This window comes from Cryptomeria japonica, chromosome 1 (genome assembly GCF_030272615.1).
Source record: "Cryptomeria japonica chromosome 1, Sugi_1.0, whole genome shotgun sequence".
NCBI classification, from domain to species: domain Eukaryota; kingdom Viridiplantae; phylum Streptophyta; class Pinopsida; order Cupressales; family Cupressaceae; genus Cryptomeria; species Cryptomeria japonica.
Window position 1 is genome coordinate 106,037,829 of NC_081405.1, and position 21,198 is coordinate 106,059,026.

The window sequence follows — 21,198 nt, forward strand, 5'->3', positions numbered from 1 at the left end:
TTTGGAACCCTTTTGCTGCTCATTGCCTTGATTTGCTCCTTGAGGACATAGGGAAACTAAGTTGGGTGAAGAATGTGGTTGAAGATGGAAGGGAAATCACAAAATACATCTACAACCACACATGGATCCTAGAGCTTATGAGACAACACATTGATGGTAAGGATCTTGTGCGTTCAGGAGTCACACGTTTTGCCACTAATTTCCTCAACTTACAAAGCATATTATGTGCATTGCCCAACCTGAAGCAAATGTTTGTGAGTGAAAGATGGTTGGAGAGTCCTTATTCTAGGAAGCCTGAAGCAGAGAAGGTCGTGAAGGCCATTTTTAATGATAGATTTGCCAAAGTCATTGAGGAGATCATCAATGTAAGTTTTCAAACTTCGATTGATGATTTATTTTTTAATTTTCTAATATTTACACTTTGCTGATTTTTGTTAAATCTTTCATGTCTAGTTGTCAGACAGGACCAAATATGAACCCATATGGCGCATAATTGATCAAAGGTGGAACCGACAACTCCACCAACATATCCATGCTGCTGCCTACTATTTGAACCCCAAGTTCTTTTTCTCCCGTACTTTCAAAGCAGATGCAGAGGTTCAAATTGACCTCGACACATGTATTCAGAGGTAAGTTGTTGATGATAATATCAAGACCTCATTCGAGATGAGTCGCAGAGTTACAAGAAGGAAGATGGGCCTCGTAAAAGAGACACCCTGCTGCCAAGTAAAAAAATAATGTGCTCTTAAATTTATTTTACCATTTATTTCAATCTTTAAGTCTATAAAAATCTTTCCCAAGTTATAAATGCCAATTTGTATCCTTTCAGATCTGTCGTGGGAAGATTATGGTACCACAACACCTAATCTTCAAAGGCTTGCAATCTGCATATTATCTTAGCCTTGTGGTGCTTTTGGTTGTGAGCGCAATTGGAGTGTCTTTGAGGCCATTCACAAAAAAAAGCGCAATAGGTTGACTCAAAAGCGCTTGAATGACCTTGTATATATGTGGTACAACCTTCGATTGCATGAAAAGAGGATACAAGGGAACAATTCATATGATGCACTTGACCTAGATGAGATTGATCCATATTCAACGAATTGGATTGTTGAACCTGATGGTGCTACTAGTGATGTTGATATGGACCCATTTTTTACTGATGATCACTTAGCTGAGTTGGAGAGGGACGTCGTTGAATGGGCAACAAAAGTGGCAGAACGTGAGGAGGTAGGAGATGAGTTTGCTGATCCAGAAGAGGTAGTTGCCTCACCTGTTGAGGATATTGCAGCAGCAGCACCATCTACTTCAACACCCACTTAGCGGCAATAGAGTTTTTTGAGCTTTAGTTGTAGACGCAATCTATGATTTCTAGTTTTCATTGATACGAAAGCTTGAACTTAATATGTATTCAAACTTCAGAGATTGTATTTGTTTTGTGGTCTAGACTCTACGATATGTATTTGACTCAAATTTATTTAGAACTTGAACTTGTTTTTCGGTATATGGTATGTATTTGACTCAAACTATGATTTATATATGATGGAAACCAATAATATGTTATTGTGTTCTATAAATTTAGTGTATGTGTGTGTTTTTTTTAGAATATTTTAAGAAATTATATATTTTCAAATGTTCAATAAATTTGCCGCCGATTCTCGATTTTTTTTTAAAATTTGGCCAAAAGATTTATTGCCGATTAAGAATTTTTCATCTTTGGTGGAGATGACAACTTCAGGATGGTTCAGCAAACAAGTGACCGAGAGGACGATGCAGACAGGTCTAGAGGATTGGAGGAACACTCGGCCATGGAGGAAACTGTCGCCGAAGGGGGTGTACCGCCAAGTTCACCAGCCGTTGAGAAGCTCACAACAAGGGTAACATTTGCACCCTCTCGGCTATCACCTGTGGCACAATTGGTGCCAAGTAACCAAGTAAGGGTGCCCGCTAGCCAAGTCCAAATCACTACACCGTTGGGTGAGGTGAGACCCGTTGCTATCTTGGTGCAGCCCATCAGCGGCACCCCTACACCAGCTGCCCAAATCGTGATACCTGCCAAAGGGGTGATGAAGGGTCCTACCGCGAGGGGTACTACGGTCGAAGGGGATATTGCAAGAAAAGCAAATGCCAGAACTGATAGCTTTCTTAGCCGCTTTCACACAAGTACGTATACGCCCCCGCCATCATCCAGTCTGACACTAGGTGAGAAGGAGCCCCAGAGAACACCAGAGCAAGGTAATCGACAGGAAAAGCAACACATCCTGATGTGATAATCAGTGAAGAAGAGAGCATACACCATGGAGGTGAGGAAAATGCACCAGGAAAGGGTATAGAAGCACGAGCCGAGGCATCCAATGGACAGCCACCACAAAAGGGACATGTTCGGGTTTCCAAACCTGACCCCGAAGGACACCCTTGGTACCATTTAAAGGTACCTTATGGAGATGGAGGGCATTGCTACTGTTACTCGGGAAGTGGTTGAACTGGCAAAGCAAGTAGATATCGGCATAGTACCAACAGAAGCAAACTCACTCCTAGCATTCATGAGGAGTGGTTGTGGGGAGGCATTCCAACGACACTTTAGAGCTACAGACTGGCCAGACATTGAGACACCAGATGGTAGAGTTGTGGCACCAGCCGTAGATGGGGGAAGGATCGGGTAGGGTAATGGGAACCCTACGGAGAATGGAGAGCTCATTCTAGGCTAATTTCTATCAGTTGCAAAAAGAAAACCACTCGATGAATGAGTCAGAGGCTGGTAGATTGGCCACCATGGAGAAATTGATTCACCAAGCGCGTCTCACCACGAGTGAGTGGGAAAGGAGAATGGCCCTCGAAGCCGAATTGGAACAGCAGAAGGTAGTCATGACAGAGAGGGATACACAGTTGCGTGAGGCTGAGGGTCACATGGCAGCTTTGACTGGAGAACTAGAGACCACTCAGAAGGATCTTATGGAGGTAGTTCAACTAGTGAAGGTGGCTCGAGAACGTCAGCAAGTTGCAGAGAGAGACCTTCGGATTCGAGCTGACCAGGTGCAACACCTTCGTGAGCAGCTTTCTGTATATCAGAGCACCCCTGCATTGACTTCTTCAGCCACTCCAGGGATGTCCTCTCATCTTCCCTCTTCTCAATAGTTTATAGTTGACCAGCTCCGTTTTTGTTTTGTCGTCTGGAAGACGACTTCTTTTCTAAGGGGCTGATGTAGACGGCAATTATGCTACACTTAAATAGATTATAGTTGTTATGTTTTGTTATATGGCAATGTAATGAACCGTTGGTTCCCGTAGGGATAGGTAGTTGTCTGGCGGTTGGCATCTTAACCAACCGCTGAGGGTATACGTACTGGAGATGGTACTGAGAAGAAGTTATTATTGTTATTGTTGTTGTATTGTTCATTACATGAGGAAATAAAGCTATATCTTTCTACCTTAAATGTTCTGTGAACTATTCTGTAAATGATTCCTGTTACTGGTGTTCATGTACTTACTACATTCTGTTTATTTCTTCCAATTCTGTTTATTACATATGACTTTTATTTTTCTCTACCTTTTAACCAAAGGGCCAAATAACAATAACTTTTATCTCCTTTTTAATTCCACGGGGAAAATAGCATTCTTTCTAACTTTGGAAAAAAATCCCACAATAGTGTGTGGGCCTTGCTACTAATTAAGACCTTTCAGTGCAAAGTTATGAAATAAAGAAATTGCAGCCAAAGATCAACAAATAATAAACAATCAAGGGTTAAACACATTAGGTAAAGTTCTACGCAAGGTCCTTAGCCATTTTGTTGTTGGCAATAAGAAATCTCTATCACCCATTTTCAGTGTTACTCCTAAATTACAAATACATGAAATACTTGCAGAACCCACTACTGCTTATGTGGCCTAAACGTCGGGACTTTGCCTTGAGAACTTCCCTGCATCAAGATGCAATCTCCATGTGCTGTTAGCCCAGAGATGATGCAACAAATTGGACAATGCACATTACTCTAATCCTCCAAAGGTTTTAGCAACAAGCTAAAAACAAAAAAATGCTATTGTGAGCAAGAATCAACAAGATACAAAAAGTCAAAAAGGAATTCTTACTATTGCAGTGAGAATTCTCTTTAGTCATAAAGAGAATACTTTGAATGTGGAGCAAAAGCCTAATCCACTCCGCAAGTTCTCTTACACATGGCTATAAACATTAATACTTGTATCTCTTTATAGATATAGTTAGCCACTATCATTTGTAGGCTACAACAAAACTCAAGCATGTCAAAGAAGCATATAACCCCAAAGTAAAATCCAATTAATTGTAATGGAAAAAAACAATTGGACTAACGCACCTAATCTAGAAAAAGTAAAATAACAATTGAGAGTTAAATCAATGAATAGATTTGAAAAGAGATGCATGTTGTGACATTTTCACACATCGCCCCATTGCAAATGGGGACCCCCTTCTTTTTAGGCCCTCTCGGTCTTTTGGCTTGCGTTTTTGTGGTCTTTTCGCAGCAGTTTCGTCAATCTCTCTGCTTTGCAAGTGTTTGGGGGTCATATTGATTAAATCTGCTTTTTCTTTGAGCGAATTCGACTAAGTCTAGGACTCGTTTTGTGAATTTTAAGGTTTTTGCCTTTTGTCCTAGATTTTAGGGGGTTTCTGTTAGGGTTTTGGAAAAACTGAACATACAACTGAAATTAGGACCCTTCAAGGAACCTCCCAGTAAAATTTGAGCCAAAACGGAGCAACTTTCTATTTTTAGGGATTTTACTGAGTCCCGGATTGGTCTAATTTTGCCAAAAATCAAACTTACTATTTTTAGTAAGTTCTATTTTTAGTAAGTTTCTATTTTTAGTAAGTGCTTTTCTGACCTATTTTGCCCAAACCTTGACATTTTGAAACACTTACTATTTGGAAAAATCTATTTTTGGCAGGTTCTTCACAGGAAAACACTGAAAGCTGAATATCTCTGAAGACTGAACGTTCCTGAAGACCATTTCTAAATCCGGAAGAGTCAGAAGGCAGACAATTTGGGTCAAAAAAAATGGTTAAGTTTGGAACTCCTATTCCAGAAGAGGAAAGCATGCAAAATCATCCAAGTCCAGAAATTCACATCAATCACCAATGTCATCCTGATCCGAAAATGGCTTGAAATCTAACTAAGTCTGGAAATTTGGAAGATCTTCCAAAATCCAGAATTTGCATTATGATTCCTATGGACCTGAAACCACTCTCAAACATCCTGACAATATATATGAAATATAACTTAAAGTATAAGAAAGGAAAAAGATGTTATATTTCATATATATATCCTGACGAAGAGCCTGAAATGATGGAAAATTCCATGTGTCCATGGACATGGCCAAAATGCGCCCAGGTCAAGGCTGGGGCGCCAAAATGAGAAATGCATTCACAAGTGGAAAATTCCACCTCTCCATGGACATCTCCAAAATGCGCCCAGGTCAGGGTTGGGGCGCCAAAATGAGAAATGCATTCACAAGTGGAAAATTCCACCTCTCCATGGACATCTCCAAAATGCACCCAGGTCAGGGTTGGGGCGCCAAAATGAGAAATGCATTCACAAGTGGAAAATTCCACCTCTCCATGGACATCTCCAAAATGCGCCCAGGTCTGGGCTGGGGCACTGAATTCAAGAAGGCATTCACAAGAGGGAAATCCATGAATCCTTGGCATGGTGAAAATTTCACCCAAGCTAAAAATTGAAATTTTGCCTTAAGGCACGGAATCCAAGGAGTCAAGGAGGAATAAAAAGCAAAATTCCCCTCAAGCGAATTTTCGATTATCCTATTTTTAGACACCAAATCTCGACCAAATGTGGAAAATTTTATAGATTCAGAATCAGGGTGAAATTCTTCATCCAATGAACCTGGCTCCTAAATTTTAGGAGGATCCCTAAAAATAGGGATGTTGAAAAGGAGACATGGACAATTCACAAAGTAATGGAAATTCCTTCCTTCAGGACATAATTCCAGGAAAGGTGAAAAATTGACTAAGTGTTGGAAATTCCTTTCTTCATGATAGAGTTCCTGAAAAAGGTGAAAATTTGGCTTACCTTTCTTCATGATAGAGTTCCTGAAAAAGGTGAAAATTTGGCTAAGTGTTGGAAATTCCTTCCTTCACGACGGAATTCTTGGAAATGCGAAAATTTGGCTGTGTTGGAAATTCCTTCCTTCAGGACAGAATTCCAGGAAAGATGAAAATTTGGCTAAGTATTGGAAATTCTTACCTTCAGGAAAAAATTCCAGGCAAGGAAGAAATACACCCAAGGATGAATTGAACACAAAATTTCTAAGGCAAGGAAGGAATCAAGGATGAACTGAACAAGAAATTTCCCCTCCAGGGAAAAATTTGAAAAATCCATTCTCGAGCATCAAATCACATCCAAATTTCAAAAGTTTTACAGATTTGGATTCGTAGGAGAATTTTCTCTCTCCTGGACCATGGAGCCCTGATTTGGAAATTTTCCTAAAAAATAGGAAATGTGCAGAATTGATAAAAAAACCTTCTTCAAGCAAGGAAAGTTGAGGAGACTTCAAGAAAATTCTTCCTGAATCGAATTTTCCCTCTCCAACAATTCCAGATGTGCAGGAGCGGATATACGACGGCGGGGTCCACTTGCATGGCGAGGATCTATTGAACACGTGGCAGTAGAGTGGCGCATTCATTACCGGAATATTTGACCAAATGGCGACCCGGTCATTGCATGTTGAATTTATGGTAGATTCCTTTTGCATGCAGCTGCCGCATGTGGAAATGGTGGATCATTTATGACATAATGGGGTGATTTTTGCATGGATGAATATTCAACGCATGTTGGGTGAGTTTGAAGGAGGTGGTGCATTTAATGCGCAATGGATGCTATTTTGGGTACTTTTGAATTAATTGTATATGGGCATGATGGGTTATTAATTGGAGATTCCCACCTTGTTGCATCATGTGTGGAGAATCTTTTAGGGAAAACCCTAATTAGGGTTTTCGTGTAATCATGGCCCGAGGCCTATATAAAGGGGTGACCCCCTCATTTGTAAAGGGGAGGGAGCTTTGTATGAAATTGTTGCGATAAGCTTTGAGATAATAACAGTGAAACATTGTTCTTTGATGGTGTCCACTTAAGTTATTTTTTTAAAGCTTGCATGGTTTCACCTTCCTCACTTAGATTAGAATTAGTTTAGTGCTTTGATTCCAATGGAGAATGTAATGGTGTTTGATGAATTTCCATGGTTCATGCTTTTTGCATCTTGCTAATTGTAAGTTGCAGTGTAAAGTTAGCCTGAACCCCCAAATTTGTGCTAAGTTCGATTGTGGATGGTCGTTTGGATTGCGCCGTTTTTGGGTATTAAAATGTACTTTCCCGATCTGAAAATCCACTAGCATCCCCAGAAGATTGCACCAGTTCTTGCGGAGTTGTAGTTGATCTTGGCGAAGCAAAGCTTGGTTTATTTGGAGTTTGTCCACCAAAGCACTATTCATTGTTATCACTGGATTCACTGCCCTTAGGAAGTAGATTTAGATCCTTTTGAACCCTTTCCCTTTTCTTTCAGTTCATTTTAGTCCATTCGAAGCAATAGCATCGCAAAATTGCCATATCCGCTGATGGAGTTCCAGCCACAGCAAAGAAGTGAAAGAACGATGCACACGTAAGGGCCCCTTGGATTACCAGCAATCACATCAGCCAACTGAGTCACGTCCACGCATTGAAGGAACCTTGGAGTCGATTGTTTGAACTTCTTGCAATCTTAGCATGCAATCGTACTTTGATCAAGAGAGAGTGAAGTGACTGTTAGGCAACTTTATTCTGTGCTCGACGTAGTCATAAAAAACACGTCAACAATGCCATAGTACAAAGAACAAGAAGAATCCTTAGAGTAATCAATAATAACAAGACAAGCAAGAAACATATAAGATCACAAAATTAATTCATCTAAAGAGAGACCCACAAAGAGATATTGCCTTGAAGAAAGAAAGAAAACTCAATTGGAATGAACAATATCTTCAACCAAACCTATGAGTGCCTCTTGATAAAAGAAAGTAAACATCAATACAAAAAACTAGAAAGAGAAAATTGAGGAAGGATATCTGAATCAGAAATTAAATCTCTTTAATACTACTTAGCCAACATCAAAAAAGGTAATTAGTTAAAAAAATCAATGTACATGCCAAAAGTGGTCACATCAAAATCAAAATAGTAAAGACCCACCTAGCAAAACAATGGCCTTTGTGCATATATTGTTCATGGTAAAACACTTTATCCCACCACCTCAAAAGACAAAAAATGAGGAATCTTTCAAAATGGAAATAAAGAAGCTAATGGATATGAAATAAAATTATTGCAAATTATAGAATTTATCTTGAGAACAAAGATCTTTGGAAAAAGAATAAAAAGGATAGCAAAAGAATCAAGAGACAAAAACTGCAAAGTCTAGAACCCTTAAATATTTGAGAATGTGAAGGTACATGAAGCCATACAAGTCATGACCAAGGTTGAAGAAACAAATGGTGTGAAAGCTATTTGAAGAGATACAGATAGAGCCAAGGGCAAAGTTGGACCAGAAAATATAGATTGCGCAAGGACAAAGAGATGCCTAAAGAAACCTTGAACATCAAGAGAAAATTAAATTTAGACATCAGAAGAAGACAAGACTGTAAAAGAGGATGATGCTAATAGTTTGAAACTATGTTACCATATCTGCTTGTGGACTATATGGATCTGGGTTTGGTTTAAACCGGATCCGTGATCTAGTGCAATCTGGTTGCAAATATGGGTGACATAGCAAAAGGGAGTTGGATTTGTACAAGGAGAATAAGGGGACCTCGCTGAATCCAAGACAAATCTGTCAATTCCTGTATGGGTTCTTTTTTCCTTGCTTTGATTTTGAAAGTGACTTGAGCAACCAAAATGGATTTCAAACCCTAAAAGTCACTTCTAAAGCATTTCAAACACCAAAACAAGTTTATTTCAGCTCATTTCTGTTGCAAAATAAAAAAACCATTCCAAAAGGTTCAACTTTTATTTTTGGTTGTCATTTAACAATCAAGTTGAAAATTGATTTGTGAAGGACGACAATGGTTGCAATGCCATTTCTAAATGTTTTGCAAGTGTCCATTAGCTACCAAGATCATAGAAGAATATTTTGCAAGGAGTTACGCTTTTTTTATTTTTTTCCCCTCCATTTTTGTTTTACAAACATGAAACAAACTCTTTGCTTTGTTTTTCTTTCAATTTATTATAAATGTATCACTATGCTTAAAATATTGAAAGACTTTGGTTTTATAAATCTATTTTTTGTTTTAAAAATTTTATTTGCTTTGAATGTGTTGGTTATTAAATTTCTTGCCATGGGAATTACAATGGGAACTAGTTCTAACTCCACAGGCCAACCTAAATCCAAAACAAATCTGTGTTCACCTCTATGTGAGTATGTTGATATGATACAACCAGTACCAAGTGGTGGGAGGAATATTTGGATTTGCTAGGTGTGTGATATTAGATATGAAAGTTCCTATAGTTGGGTGAAACCACATTTGTGTGGAATACTTGGACTAGGCATGAAAGCTTGCCTTGGAAAGAATGGTGTACCTATGGTAGCATATGTTATGGAGCAAGAGAAAGCAAATGGACTAGTAGGCCATAAAGCAAGTCATCCTTACACAAAAAGAAGATCAAAGGGAATGGAGCCCCTTAAATCCCCATCCAATACCAAAGTTGTCATAGAAAGCCATCCATTTTCTGCCACTTTTAAAAGTGAAGGACCCACAACAAATAAAATACCAAAGGAACCTTTGGACACTACATTTCAGAAATAAGAATTGAGACAATGTCGATCAACACATAGCAAGATTTATTTATGCAAATGTGTTGGCTTTCAATGTTGTTCACTGTCCATATTGAAAAGAAATGGTAAGAAGAGACACCAAAGGGGTACAAGTGCTCATGTTTTGATAAAGTTTGGCACCTTATTGGACAAAGTAGTCAAACTTGTCCAAGATCCATTGAAATCCATGAAGGATTATTGGACCAAAATAGGGATATTGTTTGTTTCTGATGGGTGTAAAAATGCTAAAAATCAGCCTTTGATCAATGTTATAGGAATGTCCCCTAAAGGGGCAATGTTTTTGAAAGTTGTGGATTATGAGGGCAAGTGAAAGATGGCCAATTTATTGCTAATATTATCATTGTTATCTTTTGAGGAAGTGGGACCTCGTAACATTGTTCAAGTCATAATAGAGTATGCAAAGATTTATAGAGCTATTGGGTTGTTGGTTGAGGAACACTATTCAAACAACTTTTGGACACCTTATGTGGTCCACTCTCTCAATCTTATGTTGCAAATGATTGGAAATAAAATTGATTGGATGGAAGAGTTGTATGTAGAGGCTAAGGAGATCCAAATGTTTGTCACCAACCACCACATGCTGCAAGACATTTAGATCATTTTTAAAGTTAGGGCTATTGGAGGAAATTGAAATAGTATAAAATTTAATAATTTAGTTTCATTCAATAATTGCTTCTGGATTCGATTGTGTAAGCCAATTTTTATTGAATGTTAATATGGATTGTGGAAATCTGATAGCTCTAATTTAGTTTCACTTTACTTGAAAATTTGTTTTTTTAAACTTAGTTAATCGAGTCATAATTTGATTGTTTTTTCTAATTCTTCTTGAAAATCTGTTTTAAAATATTTTCTTTTTCATTTTTGTATAGGTTGTTGAGACCCATTTTGCCTCTAATACAATCATCTTGAATCGAATTGTAAATATTCGGGAGACACTTTCCAACGTGGTCATTAACCAACCCTAGTCCATATGGAGGAAGAGCAACACTAAAAGGACAACAAATATTAAACAAACAATCCTAGATGTCTCTTGGTGGGATCTTGTAGAGTATCTCCTTAGTTTCCCCAAGCTCATTTTGACTATGATTCATTATACTAGCATGAACAAGACTTGCCTGGGAGAGATAAACGATGGCATCGACTCAATGATTGATAGAAAAAAAACCATCATAAATATGAAAAAGCGAGACCATAAAGAAACTTTCTTCAAACAAGTGCACACAATTATTGAGTTTAGATGGAACACAATGACCACCCTACTACATCTTCTTGCCTTTGCATTACATCCAAATTACTATTGTGCTAAGATTATTTTATGTCATCAGCAAGAAAATGGGGGAACACAAACTGGAGTATTGAACCCTCAATAATTTCTCTGTGTTGTATTTATATCACAAACCAAATAGTACAAGAGATATAAGAAGTTAACACAAACTGTAAGTAGACTAGTGAACAAAATGAAACATAAACAAAAAACCAATTTTCCATATATCATAATGCACGTCAAATATAACTCCAAATGGCAGATATTATGTACATATGCTACAAGATTTATCCCTTTTACTATTGCTCCCAAGATTACTTCTTCTATATATATTCTAGTATTCCTCTGTTGGTACTTTTGTTACATTGTATCTTGCTGTATCACCATTAAAAATATAGTAGTGAAATGTTTAGGTTACTTTTGTTACATTGTTATAAAAATATCTAGTTGATGGGATGTGTCCCTAACATTTCACTACTATCTAGAGGGTGTCTCTTTAGCTAGGAGCTCTGCAACCTCTTTGCAATGGTTTGCAGTAGGATTTTGTTGTTGTTTTGTCTTTGGTTGATTCCCTACTAAAATCCATATTAGCAAGGTTATCCAAATTCCCCTAGGAGATGATGAAGATAATTCATATGTAGAAGATATTGCTCAAGAGGAAAAGAAAAGAAGACAGATCAAGATTAATATATTCACTTTCTAAATTGCCTAAGACAAATAAGGCACTTAGTGCATGGATGTAGGAGAAATAGGAGTTAACATCCCAAAAAGTATACGGGTTCTAAAGAGCTTTGGTGATACAAAAAACAAACTAAAAACACGCCGCATAATACCGCAGAAAGGAACCTTGCACTTAAACAGCTGGAACCTTTAAAACATCTAGCTTAATTAAGGATCCAGGAGCACAAAGCAAATAGATCACCATTATACAAGCTATCCATGCACTCCTACAGTGTAGAAGTTAGCAAAAACTTGTTAGACCACACTTGACAAAACTAACTTGACAACATATGGATAGACAAAACAAATATGACCGTGGAGAACCCCACAAACTCTTAATTTATGTTATTACTTCCAAAAGAAGACGATGATGACAGTTAGGTCCAAGTTTGAAAGTCTATTTCCTCGGCCTAACCTAACCCCTAAAGACACCAAAACGGGTATTGACAAAACATTTTACTATGAACCTATAGGATGACATTACTAAGTACATATATTTCTATAATTGTATTATAGGTGTACCATAATTGTACTATAATCCCACCCACCAAATAGAGCTGTAAAAAAAAGTTAACGAGCAAATAGACATATAAAGATAGAAAAACAACTACAACATTTAATACTCCTGCCCAGCTAAATTCTACAAATACATTAAAAAATAATAATATGCTCACCATTGTACTTTGCTAAATAGTATGTTAGAATCCCCTATCTAGTGGAAGTCCTAGAAGCGTATCCTTAAACATGGAAGCATATGTATCCAACAAAACTCAAATATTTGGAGGATGTTCATCCACCCCTTAGTCCTTGTTACCTAGAGGTAACCCCTTAATGGCGGAGATAGTTGCCATCCAACTGACTTGATCCCATCTCAAAAGCTGCTCTATTCAATTAATTATACCTATTGTATTCAAGCATCTATCACCCCCCTTGATGACCTTTCATACTTGCTCCACAAAGCTAAGTGTCATCACTTGGTAGTTTTGTGTGAACTCACAAAATTACTATAACCACTAGACACCCAATACCATATGAGCTCCTCCAAGCGGAATGAGATATAAGGCATGCATTATGTTGTGCCCATTCACACTACTTGTAACTATCAAATCACATGCTTGCAAGCCAATAAGTAACCATCACTACTACTTTAAACTTGCGAACTCTTCAACTTTCAATCTAAAACATGCTATCACACTCTGATCAATGAAATTATGGGTTACTCCATCAATGAGTCTCATTGTGTGATTTTCTCCAATCCTTTTGTTAACTCAAAAAGAATGGTACCTCGATGCACCTAACAAAGAAGCAATAGTAGCTGGCCACAATCACTCTTCAAGTGATACCTTTAGTTACTATACTTGTTGGTGGGGCCTCATCCTCCACCCCAGTGCCTTTGCACATGATTAAGGCTCTCCCCTTGTCATCTAAAAACACCTCAATCAAATGAACATATCCTCCTCCCAAGCATCTATGTGTCAAATTCCAAGTTTTTTACAATTAAAGCATAGTTGTTTCCTTCATCATTCATTGTATGCCATATCTCTTGTTTGCCAATATTTAAAAGTATGCCCTATCCCTCCAAATTAATTGAATTGAGAGAGTGCAACCTCTAGTTTTTGCAAGAAAGGTTTACATTGAGCTTCTTGTTGCTTGGTGGTTGTTGCTGCTGTAATACTCCTCTTAAGATTGGCACTTAGAAAGGTTTAATAATGTGGTTGACTCCAAATTTAGACAGCTTTTTATGGCAGCTTGCAACAAGTTAGCTTCTACAGCCTTAACTAGCCCTCAAAGGGGTTCTTTCAGCCCTTTCATGAAAGGAAATACTAGGTGCTTATCCAATATTTCAACAACCATTATTGCTTGTTTTAAAATCCGCCACATAAGTCTCCATTGAGTCATAGTGGCATAATTTTTCAAGCTCTTTAGAATACTCCTCAGTCTCTTGCCTCTAAAATCTATCTATCAACCTCCTGCAAAATGTGATGCCCCTAACTAAACCTCGACAAATGTTTCTCCATTGTGTCGGTGGGTGTGTACTTGAACCAAATCGTGAGGCCAGAAGCCAAATGTCCACAAGACAGTTCAGCTGTGGTGGCGCTTTCGTGTGACAAAAACCTCACCCTTAATGTTGATGGATGCCATTCACTAACAATCCTGATTTTTGGCATAGTGGTCACTTAGCTTGGTATCAGAGCTGAGATCTCAAGATCGAGTCCTACAAAGCGTGGCGGGCCTATGATGCCCCTGGCTAAACCTTTGTCATTCTAGAGGGGCGTATCCAAACCAAATGGTGGGGTCAGCAGCCATGTGTCCACATGGGGTTCACCTACTGTGGTGCTTTGGTGGGAGGAAAACCTCACCCTTAACACCAATGGGCGCCATTCATTAATAGTCCAAGCTTTAGGCACAGTGGTCGCTTAGCTCAATGTGGTGCCATAGGATTTTCATACTTTTACCTAACTAGTCTTAAATGGACATTAGCAGGTTATATCATCACATTATAAACTGCAGTGACATAACCAAACGATTTTCTCTTCACTACAATTTACATAGTTCACCAAATTGGAATTTCAATCATAAAATTATACAACTGATAGAAATTACAGATATTGATTAATTCAAATCTAGGACAATACAGCATTTATGAACCTGGCATAAGGCGAGAAGGAAATTTGTTGCTTGTGAGGAGATTATAGATATCTAGATATGGACCAGTAGTGACCTGGTTGACTAGCAGCCTCTGAAAAACTCTTGTTATGTGATCTATTTGTCATGGATGTCTATGAATCGACTGGAAGTTTAGGCAGAGAGTTGGCGCCTTCAAATTTTTGTAAATACCTTTCTGTTAGTGTTCGCCGTCAGATTTGAGGCAAAAAACCCTCTAATCCTGCAGTTAGCTGATTGTTAATCCTCTAGTGATGCATGTTAAAAACCTGATCCTCTCAGTAGCCCACGATCTCTGAAAAATGTGTGGGAAAGTCTTAATCAACACTGCCTAATACCAGATTGGGGAGACCTGTTCACTCTTTTGGTGACCTAGATCTGGGTTCTTCACCGTTCAAACTTGCCTTAGCTGGTTCCTTCACTCTGCCACAATTGTGATGGTAATTACAATGACAGCAATCTAATTCCTTGGATATCCACAACCTTGGCTATGAACAATAGGTCTGAAGCTTACTCGCCTTTGAGATAGTCTACTATGGATTAATTGTAAGTTCGCCCGCCCAAATCTAAGGTGGTCTTTTGCAATTGCAACTTTGTCAATGACAGCAACCTTATTCCCTGGATAATTGCCCACTCCTTCAGATGTATGAGCCACTTAGAGTCCTAACCTAATTGTTGATTTCAAGCCTTACTGCAGGTCTGCAAATGAAGGGTTTTGTCCTCTCTACAGGTCAGTTGGAAATACCAGCATGCAATAACAAATAACAAATGATTATGGCAGTGCCCAAAATGACAAGATAACCAGTACAAATACTTGTTCATATTTTAGGTCTCATGGGCCCAAAGCTGGCACCAAAATTCAAATTTGAAAGTTAATTTTAAATTAATATATTTTATATTAATTAATTATTAAATAAATATATACATATGTGGTGTTAAAAAACATCTTGATTTAATGTGGGTGCTAGAAGCCAACTTAAGTTGGAAGGGACATTACACAAAACTCTTCATAGGTAAAGATATGGCTATGCCCTTGTGTAACTAGGTCATGTTACCACCATCCACATGCAATTCCTTCCAGGTGAAGGATTGTGAATTTCATTGCCGCCTCCTTGTACATCGGACTCAATGAAAAGTATGTGTTCAATTTATGGATTTGAGATCCATGAGACAAAGGGATAGTAAGATTTCCCAATCTGTTTTGCAAGTCTTTATGAGGCCTACTCAAAGGGGTTTTACTGGCATTTCATATTCTGGTTTTTGACTTTAGGGTACAAAAATTCATGAAAGAAATATCTTCCCTGAATTTTGCACTCTTTGCCCCATATTCTGCATGAAGGGCATCCGAATCTTCTTCATGCTCATTGTCAATGTCTTTATCTTGCATCGGGACTTTTTTATGCAAGAATGTGACCCTAGGTTGACCTACACCTATGACTGAATTTGTTGGAATGTTATATTTTATTTCTGCAGAAGACGCTCTTTGTGTACCATTCCCCAGAGGTGTAGTAGCCTGATAGGTCTCCTTGTTGATTTTAACACTTTCAGATTAACTAAAACTCAGAAAATCAGAATTTGTTTACTGATTAGATTAATTAGATTAGAGATTTATAGTTTTCAGATTTAAGCATAGTAAAGAAAGAGAATGAAATAAAGACAAGACACAGTTACCCTGGGAAAACCTCCTAGGAGGAAAAACCCAGCCAGAAAAGATCCTCAGATCTGATTATGGTTTAGATTCATATGATGATTACACACTTATCTGGAGTATAGATGTTGCTGTCACAAGAATGATGGCATAGCAGTCTACAAGATTAGCTCACTGACAGAGATCATGATTTGCAGTCCTTCCAAACTGATTTGCTGTGTATGAACAAGGGTTCGCAGCACCTTCAACTGGTTCGCAATTCTTCTATGAGGTTTGTTGAGCCTTCAATGGAGTGCGCTATCTCCTAATGATGATCTGTTGCCTTCTATGTGTATTTTGCTGAACATGAAGATGATAGAAGCAATCGCTACCTCAATGTATATATTTCGCATGCCTTTGAAAACTAAAAAATGATTGAATTGTTATGAGAGGTATGTGCTTATTAATATGAGGAGCAATACCTCTAACATGTCGGCCTGCCTTGTAGATTGAACCTTTTAATTTAATTAATTTATTTAATCCGAAATGGATAGGGTTGGCCCTATCAAGATGGCGTGTTGGGTTTGAGTGTAGCGTGGAGACCTTTTAGGAGAAGCCGAGAGGTATAGGGCCAAGCCCTACACGTTGGAGAAGGGGCTGGCCCCCTTAGGCGGATTCCAATGTTGCCCAAGGCAATTGGAATCCGCCATCCCTAATTACAAACAACACTCCTTACCACACTAGCACTGAATGAGCAGCTCAATGAGCTGTTGCTGGCAATCTATTAGAGCCACAGTAATGTCCTTCAAAGATCTCATCACCTCAAAAAATTCATCCTTTTTATCCCCACTTAACATCTTTTGTTTTCTCTGTTCTCTGTGCTAATACCTCATTTCCCTGCCACTTTCTGACATGCGATAGATTTGGTGAAAGTTTGGGTGTATCTGGTTTTGTTTTTTTCTGTGTTGATTTCTGATTTTTATTTTTATGGTTTTCTACAGGCTGGCAGAATCACAGCTCTGATACCACCGATATATTCCAACTAAAACATACAGAAAATGATGCAGAAAAAATCTAATTACATTATTACAGATGACTCATTTATTATTTTTGACAACTTATGACAGTCAATAGTAGCATCATTGAATATAACTCACTGCACATTTTTAGCATACAAATGAATTCCAGAATGGAACAAGGATGCTGACTGAAGCCTATGTACCCAGATTCAACCCTGCTGTCCTCCTGATGATAATGGCTGCTGGCGTAGGTTTATTTTCCCTGATATCTTGTAAACAGCACCTGTAATTTTCTTCCTGCATCCTGATTTACTGCTGTTGCTGTATGTCCAAAATGCTGGTGGCTGCTGGAGGGTTTCATCACCAGACTGCTGACTGTACCTTTGGAATTTCATCCCAGGCACTACGAAACTCTGTAGCTGAAAACTAATGTAAAAGAGTCATTTTTTATTTCACAAAAGAGATGCCCATCTATTTTCCCCAGTCCTGCTTTACAATACCCTCAGCCTGGGCGATCCACCAATCATGTGAATTAATCCTATGTTTATTGTTTGTTAATAATCAATCATTTCCCTAGAATTTGGGAGATAACCAACTGCAAATTCCTAATTAAACAGCATGTAACTTAAGGAACATACAACTAATTAAACTGCACGTAACTGAAGGAGCAGACAGTTAAAAAGGTGGGTATAATTGCAGCACCATCCTTATTTATAGATACTGAGACGCTAGTTGACTGTGCCCACTCAAACTGCCAAACTTAACTACCGACAATGGGCCTGGTCAACACCCATTTCGTGTTGGCAATCAAAAAAGGGAGATTGCAGAAATGGCACCACTAAGGCATCTTAGTGCCACAAAAGAGGCAATATTAAAACTGTAGAAGGTTGGTAGACCAAAAAGATTCAAGACTTGCATCCTGAAACTTGTTTCCAGATTGGCAAGATTTTGGTACATAAAAATGCTTACTAATAGCCAAGTCTTTATTTTACAATTAGAAAACAGGAGAATGAAGTATAAACTCTAAAATTCATACTCTAAAATTTAAGAACATAGTTTAAAATCTGGAATTAAGCTGTATAGGTTGTTGATTTTCCTTCTACTCCAATGTTTGTGACCTATAACAAAATATGCCTTGTTTCTAGCTGGTACCAGCAGATTTGGCAACTGAAATGCAAGGAACTTACAAACATAAAACCCTGCTAGGCTACATTAGCACCACAAAAGTCCTCCATACTTTCATTGACAAGATTCAATTTGATGGATCTGAAAGAGGAAAATAACTCATAAAATGTGTAGCAGCTTTCCCAAATGCTTCAACAGAAATTATAAAGATTTCATTGTTGTTTTAAGTATAATCCATTTTCTTAGCAGCTTAGCAATCCATTTAAGCAACGATCATGCTGTATGAATAAGGAAGTAGCAAAGAAAGAGGCAACCCTTGTAACCACTATTTTGCATAAATTAATGGTAGGCCCTGATTCTTGTGCTCATGATATATGCTACAGTTTGGCCCAATGCAAACTTTGCTGCTTCTTTTATTGTCAGGCAAACAAGAAACAATAATGCATGCATATCCCACTGTCAAACTCGGGAAACCTTTATTCTAAGAAAAAATTCACGCACGATTTGCACCTGGCCTAGTCCTTGTGGTCAAATGCCTAATCAGCTCAGGTAGCATCATGGAAATTATTCCTGCCTTACCACTAGACCATGGCCCACCTGGACAGATAAATGCAATTCTCTGGGTGCAAAAAACACAGATTAACTTATTTTTCTATGTCCCTGATTCAGAGTTAATGCTGTAGCGAGTATATAAAAGAAACCAACCTATTGCTTAGTACTGTACTAATCAAGCCCTCTTATCCTGCTCATTAAATCTATTGATTGTCCAACTCAGAGATAGTCATTAGTTGAAGCATTGGCACCAGCTGGGGATTAATGGAATCGGCCATATTACATACAGAATAGATAGGTTCTTGCTTCAGTAAGCATGCTGGTGGAGCCATAGCTCGACCTGAATTTCATTGAACCAAGGTAGTGAATCAATCCCACAGAACTTGATAATTCCGGGGAGTGTGAGCATTTAAACCGACTTGACCCATGTACTCCGAAACCTTTTTCACTACTAATGATGGATCAAATATGACAACTTGGAAGTACTAATCTTATTACATATACACATGCACTGATACCTTCAATCAGGATACAAAATAGATTCAAACAAGCAATTTTATTAACTACTAGACCAAAGATCAAACCCCTGGCATTTGTACTGAAAACCGAAACTATTACGACACGCTTTTAAACTAATTTCCATTCACCCTAGCTTTTGGGCGTAACATATTGGCCAGAAAAATTTTACATACGTTAATAATTTAATTACAATTTAGGACCTCACAATGCGATTAAAGCTTATCATGTATTGCATCTAACCTTAGCAAAGATTTACGAAGCTAAAAGAAATAAGTGATCTAAGAGTCCTATTTATGTTAAGTTGGAAGTGTGACCAGGTGAAATGTACGGAGCATCATTTAGTTGAATCGTTTATAATATCTGAAAAAACCACTCCTGGTTTTGCCCTTTTATTGCTAGAACTTGCAGCTTCAAAATAAATCCATGTAAAATGCTAATTTTTTATTTTTCAAAGCTAAATCTGCAATACTGAACCAACTTCCTAGTTTCCAGGTTGCCATGCAAGAGCTAATTTATAAAAACGAGTTTCGGGACAGAAATTGAATCTAGGCGTGTTCTTTGAACATTTTAATAAAAACAAGTTTCGATAGAGAAATTGAGCAGAACATAAGATGAATCGAAGTTTTTTCTTGATTTTTTAATAAAAACAGGTTTCGTAAGAAATTGGGTAGAAAACAATATGAATCGAAAAGCATATTTGAAGACTTAAAGATAAAGATTTTAATATACCATTTAAAAAAACAAAACAAAGAAAGTTTCTGAAACAGATTGTTATTTTGTGTAAGGTACCTTCATAGAGACACCTGCGGAGCATTTTGTCAATAATTTTTAGGCAAGTTGGATCATCGTCAACCACTAAAACTCGCAACCCTGCAGGAAATTGGTTGGTAATACCGCTTTCCGAATTAATACCGCCCTTTTCCATAAAACCTCTCGTTTCGCCCAGACCGCCGGGATTGTGACCGTCGGAATGAAAACTGCTTGCGGTGCTCATACTAGAATGCTGCAAATTCTGTACTGTCGCCATTATCCTACAATTTTCTCGTCTTTTCCTTTCCCAACGAGTGAATCAATATCATTGTTGAAAAAAAGATATGGAAAGAAATGAAGAATTACAGAACAACAAGAGAAACGGAGATTCTAGCTAAAAATGGAAGGTTTGAAGTCCATATTTGGGATGGCAATAATGAGAGTGAATGTTGTTGCGGTGGAAAATACAAGAAATGTGAAGGAAAAAAAGGAATCCTTGCTTGCCCAAATGCCAGGTTTCTTTCTTTCTCCCACTCCTCTCGCCATTCCACCGCAGAGGAGGAAAATAAATCCAAAAAACAAGGATGGAATCCCCAGCATTTACATGCACATAAAAACAACCAACCAATTGACTTGAGATTCGACCTTGGCTAAGATAATATGCTCTGACTCCATTCACAGGTAACAAGGGAATGTTAATGACGTACTTCACAAATAAAACATTCATATTATTTATAACACCACCAAATTCTATGTTAGGCGTTTTTTAACGTGGCATTTTGTATTATAGTGGCACGCTAAATTTAGCATGCCTGCTTGCAAAGAATTTTCTCATAATTGTTAGGGAAATCTTTTTTCATTAAAATGGATTTGGGATGAATGAATGTATGTATGTTTTTAATTATGTCTAGAGGTCAATCAGTTTATGAGATCCACGGATAGTCATCAAAAGAAAAGCATGCATCGTTCAAAATATTACATTTAAATCTCTTTTTTCTTTTCTATCTTGGATCTTCTTCTTTGTACCTTGATCAAGAAATCTGGTATTCTTATTATCTTTTCTTCTTCAAATAGGTTACTCAATTTTAAATATATTACTTTATTTTATTTAAATAAGTTTTTTTTAA

The 21,198-nt window shown here is 37.8% G+C and overlaps 1 protein-coding gene across 1 annotated transcript in view; it reads right to left on the reverse strand.

The window, feature by feature from the left end:
- LOC131040645 (two-component response regulator ARR2) overlaps positions 1-20,755 on the reverse strand; it is a 70,701-nt gene extending 49,946 nt beyond the window's left edge. Inside the window, exon 1 of the mRNA XM_057973600.2 lies at positions 20,111-20,755. Coding sequence (XP_057829583.1) covers positions 20,111-20,348 — 238 coding nt within the window. The 5' untranslated portion in view covers positions 20,349-20,755. The remainder of the gene's footprint in view (positions 1-20,110) is intronic.
- Between the last annotated feature and the right edge of the window lie 443 nt (positions 20,756-21,198).